The 27,309-nt window shown below is 43.4% G+C and overlaps 1 protein-coding gene across 1 annotated transcript in view; it reads right to left on the reverse strand.

The window, feature by feature from the left end:
• The window catches only part of coro7 (coronin 7), a 300,343-nt gene that overhangs the window by 253,996 nt on the left and 19,038 nt on the right, over nucleotides 1-27,309 (reverse strand). The window contains exon 6 of the mRNA XM_039776385.1: nucleotides 17,423-17,499. Within this exon, the coding sequence (XP_039632319.1) occupies nucleotides 17,423-17,499 (77 nt within the window). The remainder of the gene's footprint in view (nucleotides 1-17,422; nucleotides 17,500-27,309) is intronic.

A 27,309-nucleotide genomic window follows, 5' to 3' on the forward strand; every position in this document is an offset into this window, starting at 1 on the left:
TGTATGTAAGTCGGAACAGGTACATAAATTTAATAAATGCTATTGTTGACCGACTGTAACCAAGTGCTCTGCCAATGAATGATGGAGTTTCACCTCTCTCTGACCGTTTCATTATTTCTACTTTATTTTCAATGGTGATGGTTTTTCTCTTCTTTACTGTATCACCAGCACTTCCATCAGATTTGTGTTTCAGAGACATTTTTGAAAGGTTAAGACAAAAGGTTAAGATGAGCTCTTCTGCACAGCACCGTCCACGCATTCACAGCAGGAAGGCACCCGTCGTCAACACGTCTGATGTATTGACAAGAGACGACTTCCTGCTGTGTGCGTAACAGTACAAGCAGGCTTGCTTTTGAGAATGAATGGTGGCATTGACGGGGGGTTAATCACCAGCCCACCTCACAGTCACCTCCACTACAGTATGCTGCCTGCAGCGTCCGCCCACCGAGAACGAACAGGGTGCGGCCAAAGGCGGGTAGTGAATCGCCCCCATTCAATAGGCAGCCATCCGATGCACACTACAATGCTACCCCCTGCCGCCCCGTTCACCCTCAATGGCCTCCGTTCAGCCACAACCGGGTCACCGCTTGCAGCATTACCAGCCGCCCACCGAGACGAACGGGGCAGCCGTGGGTGGTGGGCGGGAAGTGAAACTGCTTGCCGCCGGGAGCCACCGAGGGACACTACACTGCGCGAGCAGCAAAATCGCCCCCCTCCAGCTTCCATCCAGCCACCGCTTGCCACATCCCCAGGCCGAAGATGACAGAGCGGCAGTTACTGAGGCGTATGCGTCGCAGCTGCGGCCCCGTTCGTATGTCATAGGTCGGATGTCCGTAACCTAGGGACTACCTGTATTAGAAACAAATTGAACAAAAAGTCTTAACATTTTGTATTTTATAGTATACGTTTTATATCAGCGTTTGCCGGGTCTCATTCATGAGACTGCACTTTTTAATACGTTAGTTATATTCTGCACTCAATGGAATGGTTACACTGTGGCTAAGGATCTACACTGGTAATCAGAAGGCTGACCCCATTTAAAAATGGGAAATGCTAAGGAAGAAGACGAAGATGAATAAATGATATGCTGCACTCAGCTACGATTAACACTACATATTCTTAAAGACTCTGAATCGAATAAATCATATAATTTGTGGATTCAAACAGTAAAAATATGCAATGCTACACACCGGACGTTTACTGTCTTTGTGATCCCCTCTATGTCGTATCATTAGTACTTTATTATTACTGGTGTACAAAATTTGAATATTTATATTAACGATGCATTAATTGTGGCAGAGTTTATGCTCCAAAGGAATGACGCACTTGCCCTCAAAAGTACGAAGAGGTATAAAGTAGTCGTTTGAGTTGCGCAGCTAAGACATTCTCTGTTAGCCGAGCGGCTTTACGTATCCATTGTTGATGGCTCGCGACCTCGCAGCAAGTATGAAGAGACATTTATTACATTAGCATGACCCCTTATCCTGGTGAAGCTTTTTTTTATTTATAACTAGCCATCCCCCGCGACTCCGCCCACGTAGTAGTGAAACAGGACAAACTTCAAAAATCAATAAACAAAAAAGTATCGCTAGGTAAGCGGAGGCAAGGTACGATCCAAAACACAGAGATAGACCGACTCCCCAGTCTTGACGTCATGCTTCCCCCTCCCCTCGGCCCGCAGCGTCCGTCTCTTGAATTAGCGCAAATATATCGCTCCTGCAAGCGAACTATGATTCTTAGCGTGATGAGAGAAGTCGCAAAATCAACCGGAATTGTCAAGCAAATTCTAGAAAAAAAACCCGATCTAAATCCGTTAAGTAGTTCTCTTATTAAGCAAATGTAACATACGTCCTGAGGCTGGCGCATGAGCGAGGAGGACCCCACCCCCTTCCCTTGGCCCGCAGCCTCTCTCTCGGATTTGCACAAATAAATCAGTACCACAAGTGAACTATGACACATACCGCAATGAGAGAAGTCGCAAAATCAACAGGAATGTTCAAGTAAATTATAGAAAAAAAAACGATCTAAATCTGTTAAGTAGTTCTCTCGTTAAGCAGATGTAAGATACACCCTGAGACTGGCGCGGAGTGAGGAGGGCCCCACCCCCTTCCCCCGTCCCCTCGTGTCTCTCTCAGATTCGTGCAAATAAATCGGTACCGCAAGCGAACTATGATACATACCGCAATGAGAGAAGTCGCAAAATCAACCGGAATGTTCAAGCAAATTATACAAAAAACCCAATCTAAATCCGTTAAGTAGTTCTCTCGTGAAAAGCATACAGACATACAGATGTGGGATTTTATATATATATATATATATTTTTTTGCACTCTCGTTCAGCCATTACTATAATAGTACATTTGTGTACCACTAACACAGGGGTGGAAGTGTGGAAAATGGGTGGAGTCAAAAGAGATGCCACTGACAGGGGTGTCATCTTACGGGCCTCAGAGTGTCACATGTTGCTGAATCTGTCTGAGGCCTAAAACTGTCCTGACTGCAGCTGGACTCATAGCTTTCTCCTGCAAGCCTGACGACCAGCATCAAGAAGACAAGTGACATCACTACTGGGTTCTGGTCCTCCGATTCTGCCTCTTCCACTTAGTAATAGACTTGCGTCTGTCAAGACGCTATTTGTTGCACACATTAAATAATTTTTATTATTTCGCTTTGCAGTTCATTGTTCTACATTTCCTTATGTAAAATTTCCCACCCTCTGTATTATTCTATTGTCAAATGTGTTGTCTAAATATTGCATTGTGAGCCTGGGAAATGTAATTTCATACCACTGTATAATACCGCAAGGTATGTGCATAAATGGCATAACAATAAAGCCCACCTGACTTGACTTAAATCAACAATTGAATCATCTTTATAAAATGACTGAATACCATCACAAGTGCTAACTCCTGTAATAATATGGACATCTGAACTTATAAATCCCCAATCTCCCTGTTCTACCCTACTCAATGGTCCAAAAAATTAAATGCTGAAAAACTGATAGACAGTGTCACACACATGCACATTGGAGGGAGCTAAAGAGTCGGAATAGTGACAATTCCATGCCTGACCAGGGGGTGGCGAGGTGCACTGACTTTTTCTCTCAATCCTCTGTAGACGATTCATGGGACATCCCTTAGGGTTCCGGTGCCCGTGATGACATCACTTTCCGGTTCTGGTGCTTGTGATGATGTCACTTCCGGTTCTGGCGCTTGTGATGACGTCACGTCCAGTTCTGACACCCGTGATGATGTCACTTTCCGGTTCTGGTGCTCGTGATGACGTCACTTCCGGTTCTGATGCTCGTGAGGACGTCACTTCTGGTTCCAGCGCCAACGAGGACATCACTTCCTTCTCGAAGACATCAGCTCCGGTTCGGGCGTATAAAGCCGCCATCTTTGCCACATGTCTTCAGTTCTGTTTTGGACTTTGAACCAGACACAACTCATCAGAATTTAACCCTTTTGTAGCCGGGGCATAATACACGGGTGGCTGCCCCAAACCTTTTTTGATGTCTCCTGTCCATTCTTGTGACAACAGGTAGTGCAGATGTCAGATGGGATGGCCAGCAATCTCCTGGTTTAGTTCCTAGTTTCTACTCAATTCAGCCAGGATAGTCTTTTAGTCCCCCATTATGCTAAACTGCTTTTAGCAGGCCTGAAAACTATTTTATTATTATTATTATTATGTGGCGGGCACCTTTATCCAAGGCAACTTACAACATTTATGATATGACTGGTTACATTTCCTTTGGCTTTCTAATTGGAGCACAGGGAGGTGAAGTGACTTGCTCAGGGTCACACAGGTGTCAGTAGTGGGATTTGAACCCACCAGCTCAGGATGTGAAGTCCATTGCCTTAACCTTAACACCACAATGGAAGTTTAGTAATATTTGAAAAATCGATGTCCTGTGACAGACTGGTGTGTCTGCTATGGTTGGTTTATAATCTACTGGGTAGTGCTGGGATAGGATCTAGTTCTCCATGACCCTAAAGTACAAAATGTGCTTTAGAAAACATGCGGATTGATTACTCTGTCCATTCACAGGGGATGCCAGTCCTCGCATAAACACAGTCACACACACACACACACGCACACACATCCTGACAGCAGGGTAATTCAGAGAAGCTGATCGGCTTGACACATGCAGGAAGCGTTGTAAGTGGACTCAGGTGGTAGATTCCTGATTAAAGGAATACCCTGGGAGCTGCAATCAGCAACAAGCCGACTCTGGCCTGGGGGGGCAGATTTCCGCCATCAGACCCGAATAATTTCAGCCTGTTAACTCAGACTCCCTGTTTGCCCCCATGTTCATTCACAACTTTGTGCAGATCTGAAGCACCTGATAAAAGGAAGACGAACGCAGTTGCTGCCGTATCCGGCCAATTGCTTCCTTTCGTCTACCATAAAATGACACGGGAGTGGAGAATACGGTGTTTGTAGCAAACACATCGAAGGCACTGATATTCCCAGTTTGCATCAGTATAGTTCCAATTTCTATAAAAACAACACTCTAACTTTGAGGGGAAGGATGAAGCAACCAGGCTGGGATGCTTGTCCAAAGTGAACTCGGGGGTTTTGTTGCCATTCATCGACACAAAAAGAAAAGTCAAAATGGAATCAAAATTCCACAAACACTGGAAAATGAAGATTTTGCTTTCTGAGTGTGTCTTACAGATTTTGATCTGACAATCACAAAATTCATCTCTGAGTTCAGGACTGCCGTCAGCAGCTCCATCATCGATGAAGAGGAGTGTGCCAGTCAGGACCTGTGGCAGCCACACATGCCCAAGTCATAACACCCCCCAGTACCATGTTTAACAGATGAGGTGGTCTGCTTTGGATCTTGGGCAGTTCCTTTTCATCTCCACACTTTGTCTTCCAGGTTCATCTTAGTCTCGTCTGTTCACAAGCCCTTTTCCCAGAATTCTGCAGAATCTTTGAAGCCACAAACTGTAATCTGGCCATCCTGTTTTTGCGGCTAACTAGTGGTCTGCATCTTGCAGTGTGGCCTCTGGATTTCTGCTCATGAAGTCTTCTGCTGATAGTTGTCTCTGACATGTCCAATTCGGCCCCCTGAAGACTGTTTCTGGTCTCTCAGGCAGGCGTCTGGGGAATTTTCTTTACCGTAGTGAGGATCAGTGGAGGTCTTCTTGGCTTAGCAGTCCTTTTGTGATTACTGAGCTCACCAGTGTGTTTTTTCTTCATAATAATAATCCAGATATTTGATTTCGGTCATCGTAAGGTTTTATGGGTTTTCTTCTGGTCTTTCTGCCTCATAATGGCTTCTTTGACTTTTATTGGCACAGCTCTTGTCCTCATGTTGAACAATGGCAACTGCAGGCTCCAAAGGGTAGAAGCAAGCCAAGGTAACTTACGACACAAAGAGGAATCACAAACACCTGTGACGCCAACTGTCCTAACCATTACAGCGCCCTGAAATATGGGACGGGGTGGGGGGTTTGGGCTGTGTAAAAAAAGTGTTCTGTGACCAAAATGTGTGCAAATCCCCTGAAATGACAGTCTGCAGTGTGCACTTTAATCACGACGTCTCAAATGTTTGATTTGGAATTTGAAACTGTGGAGCAGAGGGCTAAATCAAGGGAAAAAAAGGGTCTTTGTCCCAAACCTTATGGAGGGCAATGAAGCACATATTTTAAGCTGGACCAATGACAAAAGCTCGTGCAAAATTTATTAAAAATCATCCATCCATCCATTTTCCAACCCGCTGAATCCGAACATAGGGTCACAGGGGTCTGCTGGAGCCAATCCCAGCCAACATAGGGCACAAGGCAGGAACCAATCCCGGGCAGGGTGCCAACCCACTGCAGGACACACATACAAACACACCCACACACCAAGCACACACTAGAAACAATTTAGGATCGCCAGTCCACCTAACCTGCATGTCTTTGGACTGTGGGAGGAAACCCACGCAGACACGGGGAGAACATGCAAACTCCACGCAGGGAGGACCCGGGAAGCGAACCCGGGTCTCCTAACTGCGAGGCAGCAGCGCTACCACTGCGCCACTGTGCCGCCCCTTGTAAAAATCAGTTCAGCCATTTTTGTATGATTATTGAACAAACTTACAAACAGATGACGATTTTATTTATAAAGGCAGCACATTGTCACACACGTGTTCATGGGAGGCAGCTAAAGGGCTCGAATGAGGGTAATTCCACACCAGACCAGGGGGTGGCAGAGTTGCACTAAACCTTTCTACCTTTCCAGTGCAGATCAGTTTTGGGAAATCCCACCTGGCCTTAATAACGTCACTTCTGGTAACAACACTGCGGACGGCACTTCTGGTCCCGATGACGTCACTTCCAGTTCCGGCTCCGATGACATCACTACCTCTACCATCCCTTAAGGCCGCCATCTTGGCCTCTAACAGGCAGTTCTGTTTTGAACTGGAACCTGGACACAACTGTACATTGAATTCAACTATTTTGCAGCCAGGAACAATTATATGGGTGGCCAGTGTTGTGCAAGTTGACACCTCACAAGAACGAAGTCAAAGTTCAGTTCACACAGATTAAAATGAATAAATTCACATTCATAGTTCACCATTTCAGTTTTAGACTAGTCCACGTTCAGCTCATTTTGTGTTTTTTAAGGAGTGAGAATAAATGACCAATGAGTTTACTTATTGCAATTTTGCATGCCTTATGTTAGGCTATTACAGTGTTCTTGAATAAAATACAATAATTATGAAGACTTTTTTTATTTAAATACACTTTATTGAGTTATACCCAGCAAAAAACACGTATAACCATTGTCACAAACGTGCGATTAGGAGGCAGTCAAAAGGCCCAAAGGTGAGTGAAATATCACGAGAGGAAGAATTGTCACGTGGTACTTACCTGAACCTCTTCTCTCAACAGGGGAACCGAAGAAAAATAATTGCGGGCATTTCCGGGTTCCAAAATGGCCACCATGACATCACGTCCGGCGAGTCCATATGGCATCACTTCCGACTCTCACCTTAGACATCACTTCCGGTTCCTCCACCATGACGCCGTCACTTCCTGCCAACCATTTCCTGTTCGCATCATCCACCCTTCTATAAAAACGCCATTTTGTCTGCTTCACATGGTCATCTGTTACAGTTCATGTACTTTTGATCACTTTTTGCATCGTTTTGATTTCATTTGTCTGCAGGACAATATACGGGGACGGTCCCCAAACCTTTATATTGTGAAGATTTCTTTTGTTTGTGGTATTTATTCCACACCATATATGCTAATATCCTCCCAGTCAGAAAAGAAATTAAACAGATGCACGTATACATATTAATTACCACTCTGTTTCCTACCGTGTGACACAGATGGTGACTGTAGAACAAGTGTGTAGGTGAACTAACTTATTACGCTGCCAGTCAAAATTGGCGTCACATATTGCATGTCCAACGGGGAAAAATATAAAGTGGCCTCGCGAAGTGCAACGTTTTCCTAAAAGAGAAAGCGGAGCTTTACCGCAGGGGTGTAGCTTAAGCACAAGCAGGCAGACAGAGACAGCGGCAATTTGATTTGACGTTATTTTTTCCGAATACAAATAAATGGCAAAACATTCCTACAAAATAAATATTCGTAAAAATCCACTATTTGTGCTTATCCAAATACCGTATTCGGATTCGACTCCACCCCTACATTACAGGGTAAATTTAATCGGGGCCTAAACCATACCAAGAATGTCACTCACGTTCAAGTTCTTCACTTGTAAATTCAATACAATACAATTTATTTTTGTATAGCGCAAAATGACACAAGAAGTGCCACAGTGGGCTTTAACAGATCCTACCTTTTGACAGCCCCCCAGCATTGACTCTCTAAGAAGACAAGAAAAAAACTCCTTGTAGGGAACAAAAATATGGATGAAACCTTGGGAAAGGCAGTTCAAAGAGAGACCCTTTTCCAGGTAGGCTGGGCGAGCATTGAGTGTCAAAAAGAGGGGGTCAATAATAATAATAATAATTCTTTGCATTTATATAGCGCTTTTCTCACTAATCAAAGCGCTCAGCAATTGCAGGTTAAGGGCCTTGCTCAAGGGCCCAACAGAGCAGAGTCCCTTTTGACATTTACGGGGTTCGAACCGGCAACCTTCCGATTGCCAGTGCAGATCCCTGTCCTTAGAGCCACCACTCCACCCTACAATACAATACACAGAACAGAACACAAGTAATCTTCAATACAATATGATAGTAAAACAAAAATATTACAAATACGGAGCAGAATTCAACAGTAGATGATATTACATAATACGATTTGGATTTGTTTAGAGTCCTGGAGACCTCAGCCATCAAGCTGCCTCCCCCTATTGGCCAGTGCTGGGCCAGCCAATCCGATGAAAGGACCCCTCTACCCGACGATTCCTGCGAGCCTCCAAATACGTTACGTTAAGTTCACCGTTCTTAGAAAAATGAGCTTGTTCAATGAACGCGCTCTTTTGAACTTCTTCATGCACAACACTGCAAGTGGCTGCCTGCCCCAAACCTTTTTGTGGCTCTTTGTCTCATCATTGACAACATGAAATAGCAGCATTACAAGAGGACAGCACTGCGCATATGCTGTATGCACATCAGTTCTCGCTACAGGACATTACGCCGAGTCTGCTGCCAGGTCATTTCAATTTCTTGTGGAACAGGACTTGTAGAATTTGGAAACCTTGTAGCCAAACCCAAGCTGAAATCAACCCATCCATCCACTTGCAGGACATCACCATTATTGGTTATACAGTTAGGTCCATAAATATTTGAACAGAGACAACGTTTTCTAATTTTGGTTCTGTATATTACCACAATGAATTTTTAATTAAACAACTCAGATGCAGTTGAAGTGCAGACTTTCAGCTTTAATTCAGTGGGTTGAACAAAAAATTGCATAAAAATGTGAGGCAACTAAAGCATTTTTTAACACAATCCCTTCATTTCAGGGGCTCAAAAGTAACTGGACAAATTAAATAACTGGAAATAAAATGTTCATTTCTAATATTTGGTTGAAAACCCTTTGCTGGCAATGCCAGCCTGAAATCTTGAACTCATGGACATCACCAGATGCTGGGTTTCCTCCTTTTAATGCTCTGCCAGGCCTTTACTGCAGCAGCTTTCAGTTGCTGTTTGTTTGTGGGCCTTTCTGTCCGAAGTTTAGTCTTCAACAAGTGAAATGCCTGCTCAGTTGGGTTAAGATCAGGTGACTGACTTGGCCATTCAAGAATTTTCCACTTCTTTGCTTTAATAAACTCCTGGGTTGCTTTGGCTGTATGTTTTGGGTCATTGTCCATCTGTATCATGAAACGCCACCCAATCAATTTGACTGCATTTAGCTGGATTTGAGCAGACAGTATGTCTCTGAACACCTCAGAATTCATTTGGCTGCTTCTGTCCTGTGTCACATCATCAATAAACACTAGTGTCCCAGTGCCACTGGCAGCCATCACACTGCCTGACTCCACCGTGTTTTACAGATGATGTGCTATGCTTTGGATAATGAGCTGTTCCACGCCTTCTCCATACTTTTTTCTTGCCATCATTCTGGTAGAGGTTGATCTTGGTTTCATCTGTCCAAAGAATGTTTTTCCAGAACTGTGCTGGCTTTTTTAGATGTTCTTTAGCAAAGTCCAATCTAGCCTTTCTATTCTTGAGGCTTATGAGTGGCTTGCACCTTGCAGTGCACCCTCTGTATTTACTTTCATGCAGTCTTCTCTTTATGGTAGACTTGGATATCGATCACGACCCCTGGAGAGTGTTGTTCACTTGGTTGGCTGTTGTGAAGGGGTTTCTCTTCACCATGGAAATGATTCTGCGATCATCCACCACTGTTGTCTTCCGTGGACGTCCAGGTCTTTTTGCGTTGCTGAGTTCACCAGTGCTTGCTTTCTTTCTCAGGATGTACCAAACTGTAGATTTTGCCACTCGTAATATTGTAGCAATTTCTCGGATGGGTTTTTCTGTTTTCGCAGCTTAAGGATGGCTTCTTTCACCTGCATGGAGAGCTCCTTTGACCGCATGTTGTCTGTTCACAGCAAAATCTTCCACATGCAAGCACCACACCTCAAATCAACTCCAGGCCTTTTATCTGCTTAATTGATAATGAATGACATAACGACGGACTTGAACACACCTGCCCGTCAAATACCCTTTGAGTCAATTGGCCAATTACTTTTGAGCCCCTGAAATGAAGGGATTGTGTTAAAAATGCTTTAGTTGCCTCACATTTTTATGCAATCTTTTGTTCAACCCACTGAATTAAATCTGAAAGTCTGCACTTCAACTGCATTTGAGTTGTTTCATTTTAAAATTCAAAATTAGACAAAAGTTGTCTTTGTTCAAATATTTATGGACCTAACTGTCCTAAAACCTAATACGGTGCCAGCCCGTCACACCGGGACCTATCCAATTGGCAATGCTAGCCAACGTGCTCCCATTTATGGAATTTCAGGGCTCCTAAAAGTCTTCTGCTTATTTGGGAAGAACACATTTTGAAGGAGTCACCCATCCTACCCATCCCTTTCCTCCACTTTTGAGGAGCTGGAGCCCTCCACATCACTATTGGGCACAAGGTATGTACCAGTCCAAGACAGGGTGCAATTCCAGAGCCCGCTCTTTCACATCAGGTCAAAACAAAGTTTACAGGCAACCTAATTGTTTTTTCTCGGGGATGTGAGAAGAGAATGAGGTGGGCATGACATGGTAAACACCATGAAAGAAGAAGATAGGCTGGAAATGGAACGAAAGACCCTGGGACTGAAAGTCTGCATGGCGCCAATCTGTTTTGATTATTTTCAAATAAAATAATTATAAGTTGCATTTACAGAGCGCCTTTCACAAACCCAAGGACGCTTTACATACAGAGTAAAAAAAAAAAATGACACAGAAGGCAAAAGTTCATAGAAGAGGAAAGTTTTCAGGTTGAGCAAACTCGGAGAGACTGAGGAAGAGGAGGCCATAACACTGAAGGTGGAGAGTCTGGCGCGTGGGTCAGTAAGGAGATTGCTGCTCGAGGACCTGAGAGAGTGACAAGGAGTGTACGGAGCTAGGAGCGGAGTGAGGTTATGGAGCGCTTTAAAGGTGAGAAGCAGAATCTTGAATTTAATCCTTGATGGAACTGGTAACCAGTGAAGTGGGGAGAGGACAGGGGAGATGTGAGCAGAACACTTTGTGTGGCTGCGGAGTTCTGAATGTACTGTAGCTTCTGTGTAGATTTTGCAGGGAGGCTGATGAAGAGAGAATTACAGTAATCAATATGAGACGTTATGAAACAGTGAACCCGAGTTTGAGCATCGTTAAAGGACAGAAATGGATGGAGGCGGGCGATGGTGACGGAGATGACAGAATGAAATTTTGGAAAGAGACCTAATGTCAGTCAGTCATTTTCCAACCCGCTATATCCTAACACAGGGTCACGGGGGTCTGCTGGAGCCAATCCCAGCCAACACAGGGCACAAGGCAGGAACAAATCCCCGGGCAGGGTGCCAGCCCACCGCAGGGCACACACAAACACACTCCCACACACCAAGGACACAATGCACCTAACCTGCATGTCTTTGGACTATGGGAGAAAACCCGCGCAGACACGGGGTGAACATGCAAACTCCACGCAAGGAGGACCCGGGAAGCGAACCCAGGTCTCCTTACTGCTAGGCAGCTGTGCCACCACTGCGCCACCGTGCTGCCTGAGACGTAATGTGTAGCTCAAAGTTAAGTGATGAATCAAATAAAACACCAAGACGTCTGACAACAGGAGCAGGTTTGAGAAGTGCACCATCAACAGAAACAGAGAAATTGGATGCCATAGAAAGTCGGGAGTTTGGGCCTACCAGTAACACTTCAGTTTTATTGGCATTAAGTTTGAGAAAGTGATTTTTCAAACATAGCTTAAGTGTTGCAGTCAGAGATCCCTACAGCAGAGAGGATTTCATGACTAACAGCGTCCAATGCTGCACTTAAGTCAAGAAGGAGGAGAATATTAAGTGAACCAAAGTCTGCAGACCGGAGAAGATCATTAACTACACGGAGAAGAGCTGCCTCACTCCATGTCTCTGTCTACATCTGTGTATCTTTTAACCCTGAATGAACACAAGCTGCTGGTCAAGAATTCTACAGCTTTGAGGACAATACTCGGAATCCTCGACTTGAATAGTAATGGTGTCCAAACAAAATCTCCAGCACTCTCTGTTTGCTTTCTCTCCCGTGGGCCCTTTTTAATTAGACGGCCAGGCCATTTCCACTTCAGCCAACATGAAAAGTGTCACTCATAACTGGCTGACAGAGACAAATGTTGCCTTGGTGTCCCCAGAGTGGCACTTAGAAAGTCAATAAAATGGGACCCTGGAGCTGAATTACTGTGGGCAGGCATTTAGGGAGCTGGAGGAGCAGCCTGTCAATGGCGGAGCAGCCCTTTGTGGCTTGTTAATCACTGACTACAGGGAAATGCAAGAAATTCAGCTAAGGTCCTTTAGGAGTAATTACTTAAAGAGCTGTCTGTATGGTAAACAAGGTGACGCACAGCTAATTCTCCAATCGGCGTAGTCAAGGCGGGAGAATTTAACCGAGCCTAGGGGTCTGTAGGCCACGACAATAAACTCTGCACTTGTTGACCGAGCTTGTGACAAATCTCCCTGGGCATGTGCTGCCACCATTTATTAAGAATCCTTACAATAAAGCCCATGAGACAGATGACTTTTACAATTCATGGGTGTCAGTGAATATCATGCGTGGTGCGGGCAGACTGAAAATGACAGGGTCTCTCATTCACTCTCATATGTCTGTGGTGAAATATTTTTAGCACATTGGCGTAACTTAGTGCTGCTGTTTTAACCTGTGCCTACTTCACCAAGTACATCAGCTTTGTTTGTGGTATCTCAAAGATGGGCACATTAGGTGAACTGGCAGCTCTGAAGTGACACAACACAAATGATGGACTGCCACCCCTGCCACGATTGGATACCAACTTATGGGCACCCAAAAGTGTTTCCGGGCCACAGGAAATACTCCCAGGTACAGGATAAAAGGAGCCTGCTGCCACTGCTCCAGAGATGTGGGTTGGGAGGGAGAAGACAAAAGCTTGCTAGACTGATAGACTGAGACAGAGAAGAAAAGAAGAAGAAAAAAGAAAGCACTGTGTCGTACATGAACTGCGCGTGGTGCTTTGTATTGTGCTGTGCAGGTGGGAAACACTTTGGGAAGCGTTTCCCACAGCAGAATAAAAAGCCTGCTTGTGAAAGAACTTGTGTCTGCATGGGGTTTTGGGAGCTGAGCACCACCTGCAGGCCACAAGTGGAAGGACATGTAGACAAGCCCATTGACGGGCGTCAAGCTCATCACCAACATAATGAACGACTTGACACGACTTTAAGCCTGGTGTGATGTTAATTCATTCGTTATTGCATTGGCATTCCCCGTCTTCAATAGAATTAATACCCCTCATCTCCTCAGGTGTTCATTTTATTTTGTCACTTACTGTACCTGCATATAATCTTACTGTATCTGTGTCTCACTACTTCAATAAAAAGGACCTGAAATCTTTTAGAGTTGACTTATTATCCTACATTTATGACTGTGGGAGGATTGGGCTTAAGGCGGGAACAGGCCCCGGACAGAACCCCAGCCAATTTTAGGGCACACTCGTGGTCTTACACCCACGGGCCAGTTTACGATCACCAGTAAACTGGACATATTTGAATATTAAAGAAAAACTCATGCGGACGAGTCAAGAATTGGCAAACTCCACATAGACGAGGAGCAGCCTGGGATTTGAACCCACGACTGGAGAGCTGGAAGGTGGCAGCACTGACCGCTGCTGTTTGCTAAAATACACGTCTGCTTAAATTAACATCACTTTTTTCAAATAAAAAAAAAAAAATCAGAGATTCCAAGAAAGAAAAGGAGAAATGAGGCAACTTATCAAATCCAAACAGTTAGCAAGCAAAAATGAGCAGATGTGCTGGGATTCCAAAGCCAAAATCAAATGAAATAATAAAAACACATTGTTGATTGGTACAAAGTTGCCAAAAGTACCCAGTCAAGGGTGCCAACGCTTATGCGGCTTAGAAATTAGGCCAGGAAAGCTGTTTTTTTTTTTAAATCTCATTATGATCTGTGTGCCAAGAATTGGCAATTTTAGGAGTGGAGCAGTTGGATTTTTCGAAAAGCAAGGCATCACTGGAGCAGATACCGGGAGAACCCAGGAAACACACCAAAGATTCACGTGGCCACTTCACTGGCAGGGGGTCCGTGTAGAACCTTATTGCAAATCAGATTTAAATTAATGGCAATCTTCTACCCTGCTTAACCCAAATCAGCATCACAGAGAAAAGAAAAATAAAAACCAAAACGACTGAGCAGTAATCGCTAACCTGAGCTTCCATAGTTTACTTCATTTTCTGGTCAAATGATACGCTCATCCATTTTAGGCAACATGAACCTTCTAGACTGAATATGCTGAGCTACTTCTATTACTTTTAGAAATCCTGGTTCTTTAATGGCACTTTATGGTTCTTTGCTGGGTTGTGTGGTTCCTCGTAGAGCCATTGCTTGACCAGGCGCCAGTTCATTCTGGGAAGAGTTCTTTGCATATGAATTTGGGCTAGTAAAAAAATGCAGTACATCTTGCCTGAAGAAGGGGCCCGAGTTGCCTCGAAAGCTTGCATATTGTAATCTTTTAGTTAGCTAATAAAAGGGGTCATTTTGCTTGACTTGTTACTATGTGGAAAAAGTGAAATCTTTAGTGCATGGTAGCCCACCAGGCAGGACACTAACAGAGTAAGAAAACCTGAACTTAGCCTGTGTTGTTGTATGCAGCAAAAGTCCTTTCAAAATCAGGAATCCCAAATTTGTTACCTTCAACTCATGGCTGTTTACCGTATGGAGCCTGTTATGGATCCAAATACCATATATACTCACATGTAAGTCGGGTCTTGAAACCCGAACAATCGATCAGACCCCGACTTATACTCCGCTTCAAAAGATAGATAGATAGATAGATAGATAGATAGATAGATAGATAGATAGATAGATAGATAGATAGATAGATAGATAGATAGATAGATGAGAAGGCACTATAGATAGATAGATAGATAGATAGATAGATAGATAGATAGATAGATAGATAGATAGATAGATAGATAGATGTGAAAGGCACTATATGATAGATAGATAGATAGATAGATAGATAGATAGATAGATAGATAGATAGATAGATAGATAGATACGTTATTAATCCCAAGGGAAAATGCGACACATTGTCTCCTCCAATCTCTCATCAGTTTCTCAGACGCATCGAATTTTGTTGCAGCAGTGAAGTTACCAATTTCTTTTTGCTACTTCAACGACGTTTTATTTAAAACAGTTTCATATTTTCTTCTGATCGAATGCTCCATCGTAGATAAGGGATACTCTTAAGATAAAGGTGTATGAGGTTGTGAGATACAAAAAACACAAATCAGTGCAAACATTGCTTCAAAATAGTTCAGGTATTACCGTGTGGTCACGTAGGCACAATAGAGACAGAGAGAGGTTAGGACAGTGGTGGCCAAAGTCATTCCTGGAGGGCCGCAGTGGCTGCAGGTTTTTGTTCCAACCCAGTTGCTTCATAAGAAGCCCTTATTGCTTAAGTAACACTTCTGCTTCATTTTAGTTGTCTCACTCGTTTAGATTTTGAACCCTTATTGCTTATTTTAGTCATAAACAGCTGTATTCTTGGTTTTTAATCACCCCTTATTAGCAATCAGATGCAAATCACAAAAGAAATTTGGCATTTCTCCATTAAGCTTGTTTCCATTTACACCTGCGAGTGTTTATCATGCACTGTTTGGTTTAATTAAATACTTTGAAAGAAAATGAAGAGAAAAAAGTGAATGACTGAGAATTACTGATCTGTTTTAGACTTCAAATCATTTGGATGATATCTTTAGAAAGGAAAAAATATCTAGGATATGAGAATGACCTGACATGGCAGAATTAAAGCACTAATGAGCCCTGAATTAAATAATTGACAAGGATTTTTTTTTTAATTAAGCAACTGGGTTGGAACAAAAACCTGCAGCCACTGCGGCCCTCCAGGAATGACTTTGCCCACCCCTGGGTTAGGAGCACACGCTGATACCGCGCATTGCCGCACCCACATAGAAGAAAAAGGCCGTGTGCTCGGTGGTTACCCCCTCAGGTGGCTGTTAGCAGATCATAATCTCTTGGACCAACAGCGGGAGTTTTCCACATTCGACTTATACGACCAACATTATAAAATACCCAGAATTATCTGGTAAAATCAAGTCCTGATTTATCCGCGGGAGAACTTATCCGCGGGTGTATACAGTAGCCAATATTTTAAGTTCAACTAACTGCAACAAACCTGCAAAATTCTGTGAAAAGTGGTGGAGCCATTTTGACCTGATCTGGCTTGATTTTGGGTCCTCAGAGGTCGCCGGTGTTTATTTCCATCGTTAGCATTGCTAGGGGCGTGGCCTGTAAGTTCAGGACCCACGTGTGATCGATGTCACGGGATAAAAGGACCTCCTATGAGTGCAAACCCTTATTCGATCTGTGGATACCAAATGTCTAAAGTATTGAAAGTTTATCCTGTGGGAAAGAAACAACTTTTACTTTAAAACCAGCTTCATATTTTCTTTGAGGTTGTGCTGGCCAGTGCCTTCTCTCCAAACCTATGCCATGTTTGTTCTCTTCTTGCAGCAACAGCGTAATTCGCATAAAGAATACCGAAACAATTTGTTTTAGTCATCGGTTTCTGTGAATGGTCAAACGAGAGTGCAGACTGTAAAATCAATTGGCCTTTAGCTTATATATAGTACCTTTCACATTAACTCCTTCAGGGCTGATTTTTTCTTTTTCTTTTTTCTGAAAAGCACGCAAAGCAATGGTTTCACAAATAAATCAATATAAAACATTTATTTATGACAAATGTCCCTGTGTTTTATGCTCCATACCTATTACATGGCACAGTCCTGCAAGGTATGGTAACGATCAAAGCAGCCAATGGCGTGCAATGCCACATTATACCGCTTGCAGTATGTGTTACACTGGCCCTGCTGTTCTGGGCATCTTTTGCAGAATACTGTGACCACTGTGGCAGCTGGCAGTGGCCGTCTTCGATTAGCTGTCTTTGTTTAGCTGGCAGCGGCCATCTTCAAAAGCTGTCTTCATACAGCCACTGGCAGCCATCTTTGCGCAGCCTGCATCAGCCAAGCAGCCAGTGGTGACAGTGGTCACAGTATGCAGCAAACAGACAACATCACCACAGTTAATAACCAGAGTGGAAACTGAGCTCAGGACCCAGCAGCTGTGACCCAATCACTGAACCGCCAAGCCACCCCCACAGAGGGCTCAGCATAAAAAGAACATTGGAGGAGACATTGAACAGCAAAACAAAGATCGCCATTAAATCATCCTATCCCCTTACGGTTTTTACCTTACATGATGTGGCCAAGAGGGAACCGTCTCTTTTCCATGCGAGGCACTGAATTTGATCGTCATGATCGTCAAGATCTAAGAAGAAAAAAAAGGAAAGGAAAATCTTCATTTCAGTTCATTTCACTAGTGAGAATCAAGCGTTACTCACTTGTTCCCATATTGACAGAGCGGGTGTGCTGGCAGTTTATACAATTTGTTCAGGGTCACATGGGAAGGCAGTGGTGGGGACAGAACTGGGAGATTTGAGCGTCTCTTGAGCCCCCTTCTAGAGTGCACACTAGCACTTGCAGGTAAAGTGTCACCGTCAATGTCACACAGTGAGTCAGTGGTGGCGATTTCATCTGCAGTTGTAGGCAGGTCTCTGACCACTAGAGGGCCACATTGTCTAAACAGTGTGATGTCACAGAGAATCCCAGCAAATACACAGAATAGCAAACTGGGACACCCCGACTTTAAAGTCATGTCTACTGCAATTTAATTAACATGCAGCTCGCCAAAAAGAATTTGTGTTTTATACAACTTGTCATTACGATCGATCCAGACAGCCACTTTCTCAGTCTGTTTTTTTTTTTTTTCTTTACAGGGTAGCAGGAAGCCTGAGCCCACTCCTGGCAGCACCAGGCGGCAAGGCAGGATCCAGCCCTGAATAGGATGCCAGTCCACTACAGATGATTAAAACACCAGATCTGAATAATAACAATTATGGCTGTTCCAGTAGCCTTTAGGAATAAATGGCTTTGCATGCCTCAATGATTTAGGAAAGTCTGCCCATCCTGTAATGCTATTATTTTACCAAGTTGAGTGAAAGGGAAACACTAACAAAATTCCAAATGAGAAATGAGATATTACAGCCAACACAAGTATAATTTTCTCTACAATTGTGTTCATTTATAGACTACGATGGAGTAACAATAAGAAAGACGCAGAATTGAGGCGGACTGGACGATCAGTGCTGACGCCGCCACTTCACCGCTACAGGCTAAGCAAGAGTGCCATCTAGTGGCAGACAATTGCATCTTCAATCAAGACCTATTGCAGTATTAAAGGAATACTAGGGTGTTGTACCATCTTAGCCATTACGAATGTAGTAAGAAGTCAAGGAAAATGACACCTTTTATTGGCTAACTAAAAAGATTACAATATGCAGGCTTTTGGAGACAACTCAGGCCCCTTCGTCTTCATCTGGCCTGAAGAAGTTGCTTTGAAAGCTTGCATATTGTAATCTTTAGAGTTAGCCAATTAAAAGGTGTCATTTTGCAGGGCTTCTTAGGCCAGGTTTACACTTCACGCGACGTGACGCACGCTCCAGCGGACGCTACCGCTACGCAAGCGATGTACTGTTCATACTAGCGTGCGTACCTTACGTAAATTTAGACGACTCCACCAGGTGGCACCGCAAGATATTATCACGAAGAGAACAGGTTCGGCTTCGCTGTGTTGTGAATTGCCTGAAATTCCCATTAAATTGCGAGGACACCCTGAAAAGGATGTTTAATGATTAAATCTTTCAATCCAGGGATGCGCCCATTCCTGCAAGCTTCGGGCGCGAGACAGAAACAATCCCTGGACGGGGCATCAGCTCATTGCAAGGTGAATACAAGCACTCACATACACACTAGCGTCATTTTAGCGTCACCAAATCCCCAAACCTTCATGTCTTTGGAAGGAAACTGGAGCCTACTGTGGAAACCCATCAGAAAACATGCGACCTCCAGGCAGGGAACACCAGGGACGTGACTCCCTGCGAGACAGCAGCGCTAACGCTCCGCCACCGTGTTACCCTCTTGTGTGTAATTATTAACAGTATTCATTATTTAAACGAAATTAACGATTCATATGTAAAATGTTACATACATACTTTAATGCAATTTATCATGAAAGTGATATCAAGTATAAATCTAAGGAATGTAAATGTGCAGGGCGCTGAAATATCATACATGTAATGCGTTCTGTGTGGCGATTGCTGCTGTCAGGTCAGGAGGAAGACTCAGAAGCAGGTAGTGATTAACAACCGGGTCGGTTTAAAGATGACGTTTACGACGGTCCACTTTAATGATAAAGTAAACTACAAGGTTAAACTGGACATTTCGAGATTAAAGCCATTAAAGCCACAATTTCATTGTGCCTCAAACACAGTGCTGTACATTCTGTTATTATTGTGAAGGCGCAAAAAAAAAAAAAAAAGACGGCCCAGAAGATGGCATGTGAGACCTTTAAAATGTATCGTGTCATTACGTTAGGGAGTATGCGGCGCTTGAATATAAAAGCACCAAGAATGCATGTGTATGTCAGCATTTTGCTTCACCACATCGAGCCATTCATCAAACATCGAAGCGCGCACATCGATCCCTGTAGGATCAACAAAGCGGCTTTCTGTCACGTGTAGATTGTAAACAGAGACTCTGACATCACATTCCGACTTTTATCACACTGCCTCCCCCGACTTTTTGCTGGGACTGCAACTCGCGCACGCGCCGCGTTAATTTCTGACGACGTGATCAGAGGACGCATGAAATGAACACTGGGAACACATGACAGCCATGATGCGTGTGGTTACGTGTTCTGAGAGTGAAGTATGAACGAGTCCTTAAATAATTAAAGGACAAGTTCGGTGTTGTCCAAGTTATTCATTTTTAAATAGTGTTTTGGGGATGAGTCAGATCAGGGGAGGGAGATTTTGATCTTCAACATCCTGGTGCCAGTCAGGAGCGGACTGTGTCTCAAAACCGTCCCGGGCATCCTTCAGCGAGTGAGGTGACGAGGTCGACCAAACTGGCCCATTATTCATTGTCATTTTCTTAACATTATTAAAATTATTCTTAACATTTGTGATGAGTATACGGCTCGCTACTTGCTATGAGCCTATGATATTAACTCTATCTAAACTTAATCTGTATACTGTTGTTTAGACACAACTTAAAATTTGACGACATGCTTAGAAATAAAATTTAATGAAAAATAAACATTTCGTAACCTGTCTTACACACGTTATTAGAGAACATGTCAAATGTCAATGTCATGACCAAGTGCCAGTACCCTAGTAGGCTAGTAGCTTACGCAGTTCGCTGCTTTTAGCAGCCACAGCATCAACAATACGTTAGTGTCAAGTTTGGCTAGGATACTTTTCTCCACCGACATCAACAAGAACGCCTCAAGATGTTCTGGCGTCATTGTGCTTCTCAGGCAGCTTTTGATTCTCTTCAACGCAGAGAATGATCTTTCACACTACACTTGCGACACAGGCAGCGTTAGCATTAGCTTGTCGGCAAGCCCAATGCTCTTAACAATATTTTTCAACTCGATAATCAAACTGCTTATTTACAATTAAATAAATTATAACCGAGGTTATAATGAAAACCTCACATGATTGAAATGTTCCATTAACTTAACGATAAACTAGAAAGGTTCCGTCCTAATATGAAAAATTTCTATCCTGTGCTTTATAACTTTATTTCACCATACTAATAATCGCAACTGAAAACCACTAATTATTACGGAAGCGTATTAGGGCCACGGTGAAAAAAAAAATACGGACATAGTGAAGAAAAAAAAATCTAAATGTCGAGATTAAAGTGACATGTTGACTTTATTCTCGACATTTCCACTTTATTCTCGCCATTTATGTCGAGATTAAAGTTGACATTTCCACTTTATTCTAGTAGTTTATTTTGTCAGTAAAATGTCGCAAACTAAACTTCATCTTAAAACGAATGTCATAAATAATGCAGCACATTAAATGCTTTATACTAGTGTTCCCTGACCCTGTTGTTAATCTTTACGCGCTTCTTATTAAACAGACTTCCTCTTGCACTGAGAGGCGCCGGCAGCGATCGCCACACATTGACTTCATGATATTCCTGCTCTATGAACATTCATAATACTAAGATAAATACTTGATATCTTTTTCACGATGAAATGCATTAAAACATCTATTAAACATGGGTGGCGGGGGCCACGGTGGCGTGGCTGTAGTGCTGCTCCCTTGCATTAAGGGGTCCCCAGGTGTATGTTCAGTGTAGAGAACTTTATGGCAGGTGTGACGAGGCTCCAAAAAACTGGACATAGGAATGGGTATCGCACAGGTTTAACTTAAATATTGTGTAAAAGTTGGGTTCGTGATGTGGTGATCGGAGACACGAACGCAGAATTCAATGGATGGTCTTCTGAGTGGGCTTTCTTTATTGCATGCGTGCTGTCTCTATCTGAGGTACAAAACCTCTAATTCCTATTCTTCCTTTTTCATTCTCCACATAACCAATCAGCACACGATCAGAACTTTAAATGTATTAAAGCATGTGGGGGCACGGTGGCGTGGTGGTTGCACTGCTGCCTCACAGCAATGGGGTCCCGGGTGTACTCTGCCTTGCATTTGCATGTTTTTCTAGTGGATTTATTCGGCGTGCTTCACTTTCCTTTCAAAGTCATGTAGGATGTGGGGTTTTGTTATGTATTATTGACCCTGCTACTGTATGTGTTGCTCGTATTCACCCTGCATTGTGCTGGCGCCCCATTCAGGATTTACTCCTGCTTCGCACACGATGCTTGCTGGGATGGGCGCAACCCTGAATGGATGGCATAATTAAACATGTATAACGAAGATTTTTTTTAAGTTCTGAAAACTCTGAGATCTAAGTTTGTTACTAGTTTTAATTTCACAAAGACGTTTATGTGTGCTAATTGGTTATGTGGAGAATGAAAAAGGAAGGATAGGAACTGGAGGTTTAGTACCTCAGATAGAGACAGCACGCATGCAATAAAGACAGCCCGCTCAGAAGAACAGTCATTGAATTCTGCGTTCGTGTCTCCGATCACCACATCACGAACCCAACATTTACACAATATTTAAGTTAGACTTGTGCGATACCCATTCCTATGTCCAGTTTTTTGGAGCCTCGTCACACCTGCCATAAAGTTCTCTACACTGAACATACACCTGGGGGCCCCTTAATGCAAGGGAGCATCACTACAGCCACGCCACCGTGCCCCCCGCCACCCATGTTTAATACATGCTTTAATGCAAATCAAGTATTTATCTTAGTATTATGAATGTTCATAGTGCAGGAATATCATGAAGCAAATGTCAGGAAGTCTGTTTAAGAAGCGCGTAAAGATTAACAACAGGGTCAGGGAACACTTAATATAAAGCAATTAATGTGCTACATTAATTTATGGCGGGATTTGAGAAAATCTAGTAAATTTAACATTCATTTTAAGATAAAGTTTAGTTTGCGACATTCTACTGACAAAATAAACAACTAGAATAAAGTGGAAATGTCGACTTTAATCTCGACGTAACTATCCAGGTTTCCATCCAAGGAGTTTTTGCGAAAAAATATTTAGCGCTTCAAATTTTAGCTGATGGAAATGCTAATTATCGATAAAATGTTGTACATGTCGACATAATATTTTTCCGTTTAACTTTAGCGCATAAATTCCATATCGATACTTCAGATGTCGCAAAATACATTGGAAACACTTTTTGTCGAAAAAAAGGGCTTTAACGCAAATAAATGTGTCTCATGATACATTTTCATCAGGTGCAATCAAAACGAGAATAGCGGAGCGGTTCGCATGGTCTAATGAAGAGCCTCGTCATTTCTCGTGATGAGCCAATGCAGTAGCGGATAGGCTGGGTCTCCTGCTACTAAAAGGGGTACCTGAACTCCCTCCACATCAACTGTAGCCTGGGGTGTCTCTCAGGATGTCTAAATAATGCAAAAACCGCAAAGGTAATTTACTGTGCCAGTCAAAATATTTAATAAACCGTGTTTTTCATTATCTAAACATTTTTTTCTTATTATTAAATGGCAGGTGTTTTAGCATATATGAGAAATTCTCTCATTAATATTAACTTTAGTTTTTTTTTTGATTAAACGTCGTTATTTTGTATTAATTCAAATTTCAGTTTTAATTAAAAACCTTAAGGGAAGCAGGTTACAGTACTAATTCAGTTGTTATCGCACTGAGAAGGGATGTTGAAAGGTAGGCTCACCTGTACAGATCCGATGCTGCAAACACAGCTGCATCATGGGCACTTCCAGGAGTGCCAACGCAAATGTCTCGTTTCATGCACCTGTCATCAACAAGGGCCTGGAGAACAATAGATGGCCTGCACCCTTTGCGATTAATGTAATCGCGGTAGCCTTCCGTCGGGGGAAGAATAGGCACACCGTAAATCTGTGGCACAAGATGCACCAAGGAATTGCGGTATGCAATTTCATTGGCCTCCGCTACAGTCGGAAGTCTGATATAACGCCGCATTAATTTTTCTTTAATAGCGGTGCACACAGCATATACACATCGATGGACGGTAGTTTTACTAACCCGAAAGTTTCTCCAACTACTCTATACTCGGCGCAGGTTGCCAGCTTGTAAAGGGCGATGGCAATCCGCTTTTGGGTTGGAACCGGTGGTCGGTGACAGCACTGATGAATCCACACAACATCTCAAACATCGGCCGTGTCATTCTAAAATGTTGCAGCCAGAGATTTTCTGTGAAGTGTCTCCCCACCACCTCCTCCCAGAAGGTCTTATTCCGTCGTCTCTCCCATACCCGCACTGGGGTACTTTCTTCGAGCTCTAGGGCTATCAGACAAGCAACTGCTTCATTCTGCTGTCGTCTTCGGATATTATGTACAATTCCAATTATTTGTGAAACTGAAATAACAGTAAGCTGGCAAAAAAAAAACTGTCTGAATAATCTCTCATTTCTTTGTTTCTTTGTTTAGTGGAGGGGGTGTAATGTGGAAAACAAAAGGTAGATAATTTGCGACATACACAAAATTATGTATGGAAACGGCTCAAGGGCAGATTTTTTTCGCGATACAACAAAACTAATGCGACAGTTCGTTTTGGGGGGATGACGTCATCACGCACACCATTTTATCGATAAAAAGCCAGTTGGATGGAAACAGGCTGAAGACAGCAAATTTCGCACATTTTTTTTACGTATATTCTGCTTGTCGATAACAAAACTGGATGGAAACTTGGCTAATGTCGAGAATAAAGTGGAAATGTCGAGAATAAAGTCAACATGTCGACTTTAATCTCGACATTTAGATTTTTTTTCTTCACTGTGTCCGTATTTTTTTTCACCGTGGCCCCAATACGCTTCCGTAAATTATCGCTCACGCCGACGACCAGAGAACAATAAAATGCATGATCCATCCATCCATTTTCTAACCCGCTTAATCCGAATACAGGGTCACGGGGGTCTGCTGGAGCCAATCCCAGCCAACACATGGGAACAAGGCAGGAACCAATCCTGGGCAGGGTGCCAACCCACCACAGGGCACACACTAGGGCCAATTTAGAATCGCCAATCCACCTAACCTGCATGTCTTTGGATTGTGGGAGGAAACCGGAGCGCCCGGAGGAAACCCACGCAGACACGGGGAGAACATGCAAACTCCACGCAGGGAGGACCTGGGAAGCGAACCCGGGTCCCCTAACTGCGAGGCAGCAGCGCTACCACTGCGCCACCGTGCCGCCCAAAATGCATAATACATAATCTAATTATTAGTACAGAAGAATTTAAATACTAGATACGTGATAAAATAAATTGCAATAATGTATATGCTAAGTGAAATGTAGAGAAACAGAAACTGGCAAAAGGCAGTTTTGACCAAATTTTTCGCTGCAACGTTGTTTACGGACAACTAAAACAACTTGATGACGTAATACGGTATATATTATAGGGCTATAGAAATCACAGTACCGGACAAATAGTGTTTAGTAGTTTAGAAAATTAATTTAAATGTCAAACAGTAACCAGTACATAAATTTTATTTCATGAAACGGCCGGCCCATCACCAGACCAGAGTCCGTGGCCCACCGGGCATTGCCCAAATGCCCTAATGGCCAGTCCGTCTTAATCAGCCCTTTAATTCAGCGCTTTGAAAAACAAGAGATTATTCCTGGGCAGAAGCCAAATCTGGATGACAGAACACAGAAGCAAAACATAACTCCTATTTCTGAGGAAAATGACTTGTCAAAGCGATGAAAGAAATAGCTTATAGTGCAATATACACAGAGAATGTTCAAACAATTACATCTGAACAATTGGATTATGAGAAAAGGGTAGCCAAGTCATTTTTCGCTGTTGTGTGCTTTAAAAGTGACTTGGCTTTGAGTAGAAGATTGATTTTGAAAAGTGTAAGCCACTGGCAAGCCCTCCGGCACCAATCCCACAATGCAAGACTTGCGATGTGCTGATCAAGGCGTTTCTGCTGAGGGATGTTGGGCTCTAAGTGTCTGGTGGAGGATTTACTGTCATCAAGCTTTTAAGCTGTTTCAGTGAAATTATTTCAAGAATTAAGTTGGATTGGCAGATGTGAGGAGGGGCCGTCCGAAAGTAGCTGCAGCTAAGGTATGCGTTTAGTGATTAAATCTTATAAGGCCAAGAGCAGTTTTAGCTTACAAAAAGAAGGATGCAGATGTATTGATAATGAACTTGGGGTTGGGCAACTTCGGGATTCTTGACATTTTTTAATTTTTTAAATGGACCGTCGTCCACTGCATGTCACTTCACCTGAGCACAACTGTTCAGAACTGTGTAAAAGTGGCTCATCTCCTTTGGAGGTGTAAATGCTGGACTGGCATCCCGAGAATGATGTGTTACTCAGCCGGGAGGCCATAATGGATGGACTATATAAGTGGAGGTGCAACCCAGCCAAGATGGCTCAGAGGTTCCAATCATTGTCCGAAAAATCATGCATAGTGAGGCAAAATGAAGTGCCACATCTCTCAAGGTCATTGCGTGAGGTAGAGGCAGCCGAGTGGGTTGGGGTGGGGGGTTCTTTGATTGGTGATCCCTTGTAGTTTTCAGTGGGCAACATGCCGTGCTTTTGCTGTCGAAGTGTTCTTCAAAGACAATGAATCCATCATATATGCAACGCACCTTTCGAACGTACTTCAGCATTCTTCCTAACGGTGTCGTCCCAATTCGGAAAACAAATCTTCAGTGGGTGGCTAAATTTAGACAGATGGGTACAACATTGAACAGTAAATCTCCAGGCAATCCCCAGACTGTACGAACATCCAAGCTGTAAGGACATCAATTTTGCAGACTCCTAGACGTTCAGCGCGCGTCTCCCTTAAGCATTTCCAACACGTCTTTGAGGAGAATTTTGCATGAGGACCTTAATTTCCATCAATACAACATGATGGTAGAGCAGGAACTCACTGAGAGAGACTGGGAGAGCCATAGAGAGTTGTGCGCCAACATTCTGCAAACCGTTCATCGAGATGCCATCATCATGTGCAGCGACGAGGCAGATGTCCATTTGAATGGTTGCATAATAATTTAAGCAAAACCTTCGCTATTGGGCTGAAACCAACCCTCGTGAACTTCATCAGAGACCCCTGCACAGTGAGCGGGTTACAGTTTGGTACGCCGTTGCATGCTATTACATTTTGAGGAGGGTGGAGCAACGGTCACCATCACTTTAGAACGTTACATTGAAATGCTAGAGAACATTTTGCGGCTCCAACTGTTTGAAATCCATGAGGTGGATGCCTGGTGTCAACAGGATGGAGTGACAGCTCATACGGCCTGTGCGGAAATCCATGCAAGTTTTGTGGGAGATGTTTCCGGAGAAGCTGATCTTCCTGCACGGCGATGTCGGCTGGCCTTCACATTCACCTGATCTCGCACTGTGCGATTTGTTCTTGTAGGGCTCTCTCAAGTCGAAGGTACAGACACACACACCGACCTCAAAACCTTGAAGCCCTCGAGGACGCTATTCGTCATGAAATCGCCGCTATTCCCCTTGAAATGGCCGAACGAGTCATGCGAGCGTTCAGAAATCGTCTGGAAGAGCGTATCGCTAATGATGACCACCACCTTGAAGACATCACTTTTAAAACTCAGTGAAAAAAATGTAT

This window comes from Polypterus senegalus, chromosome 13 (assembly GCF_016835505.1).
Source record: "Polypterus senegalus isolate Bchr_013 chromosome 13, ASM1683550v1, whole genome shotgun sequence".
Taxonomy (NCBI): domain Eukaryota; kingdom Metazoa; phylum Chordata; class Cladistia; order Polypteriformes; family Polypteridae; genus Polypterus; species Polypterus senegalus.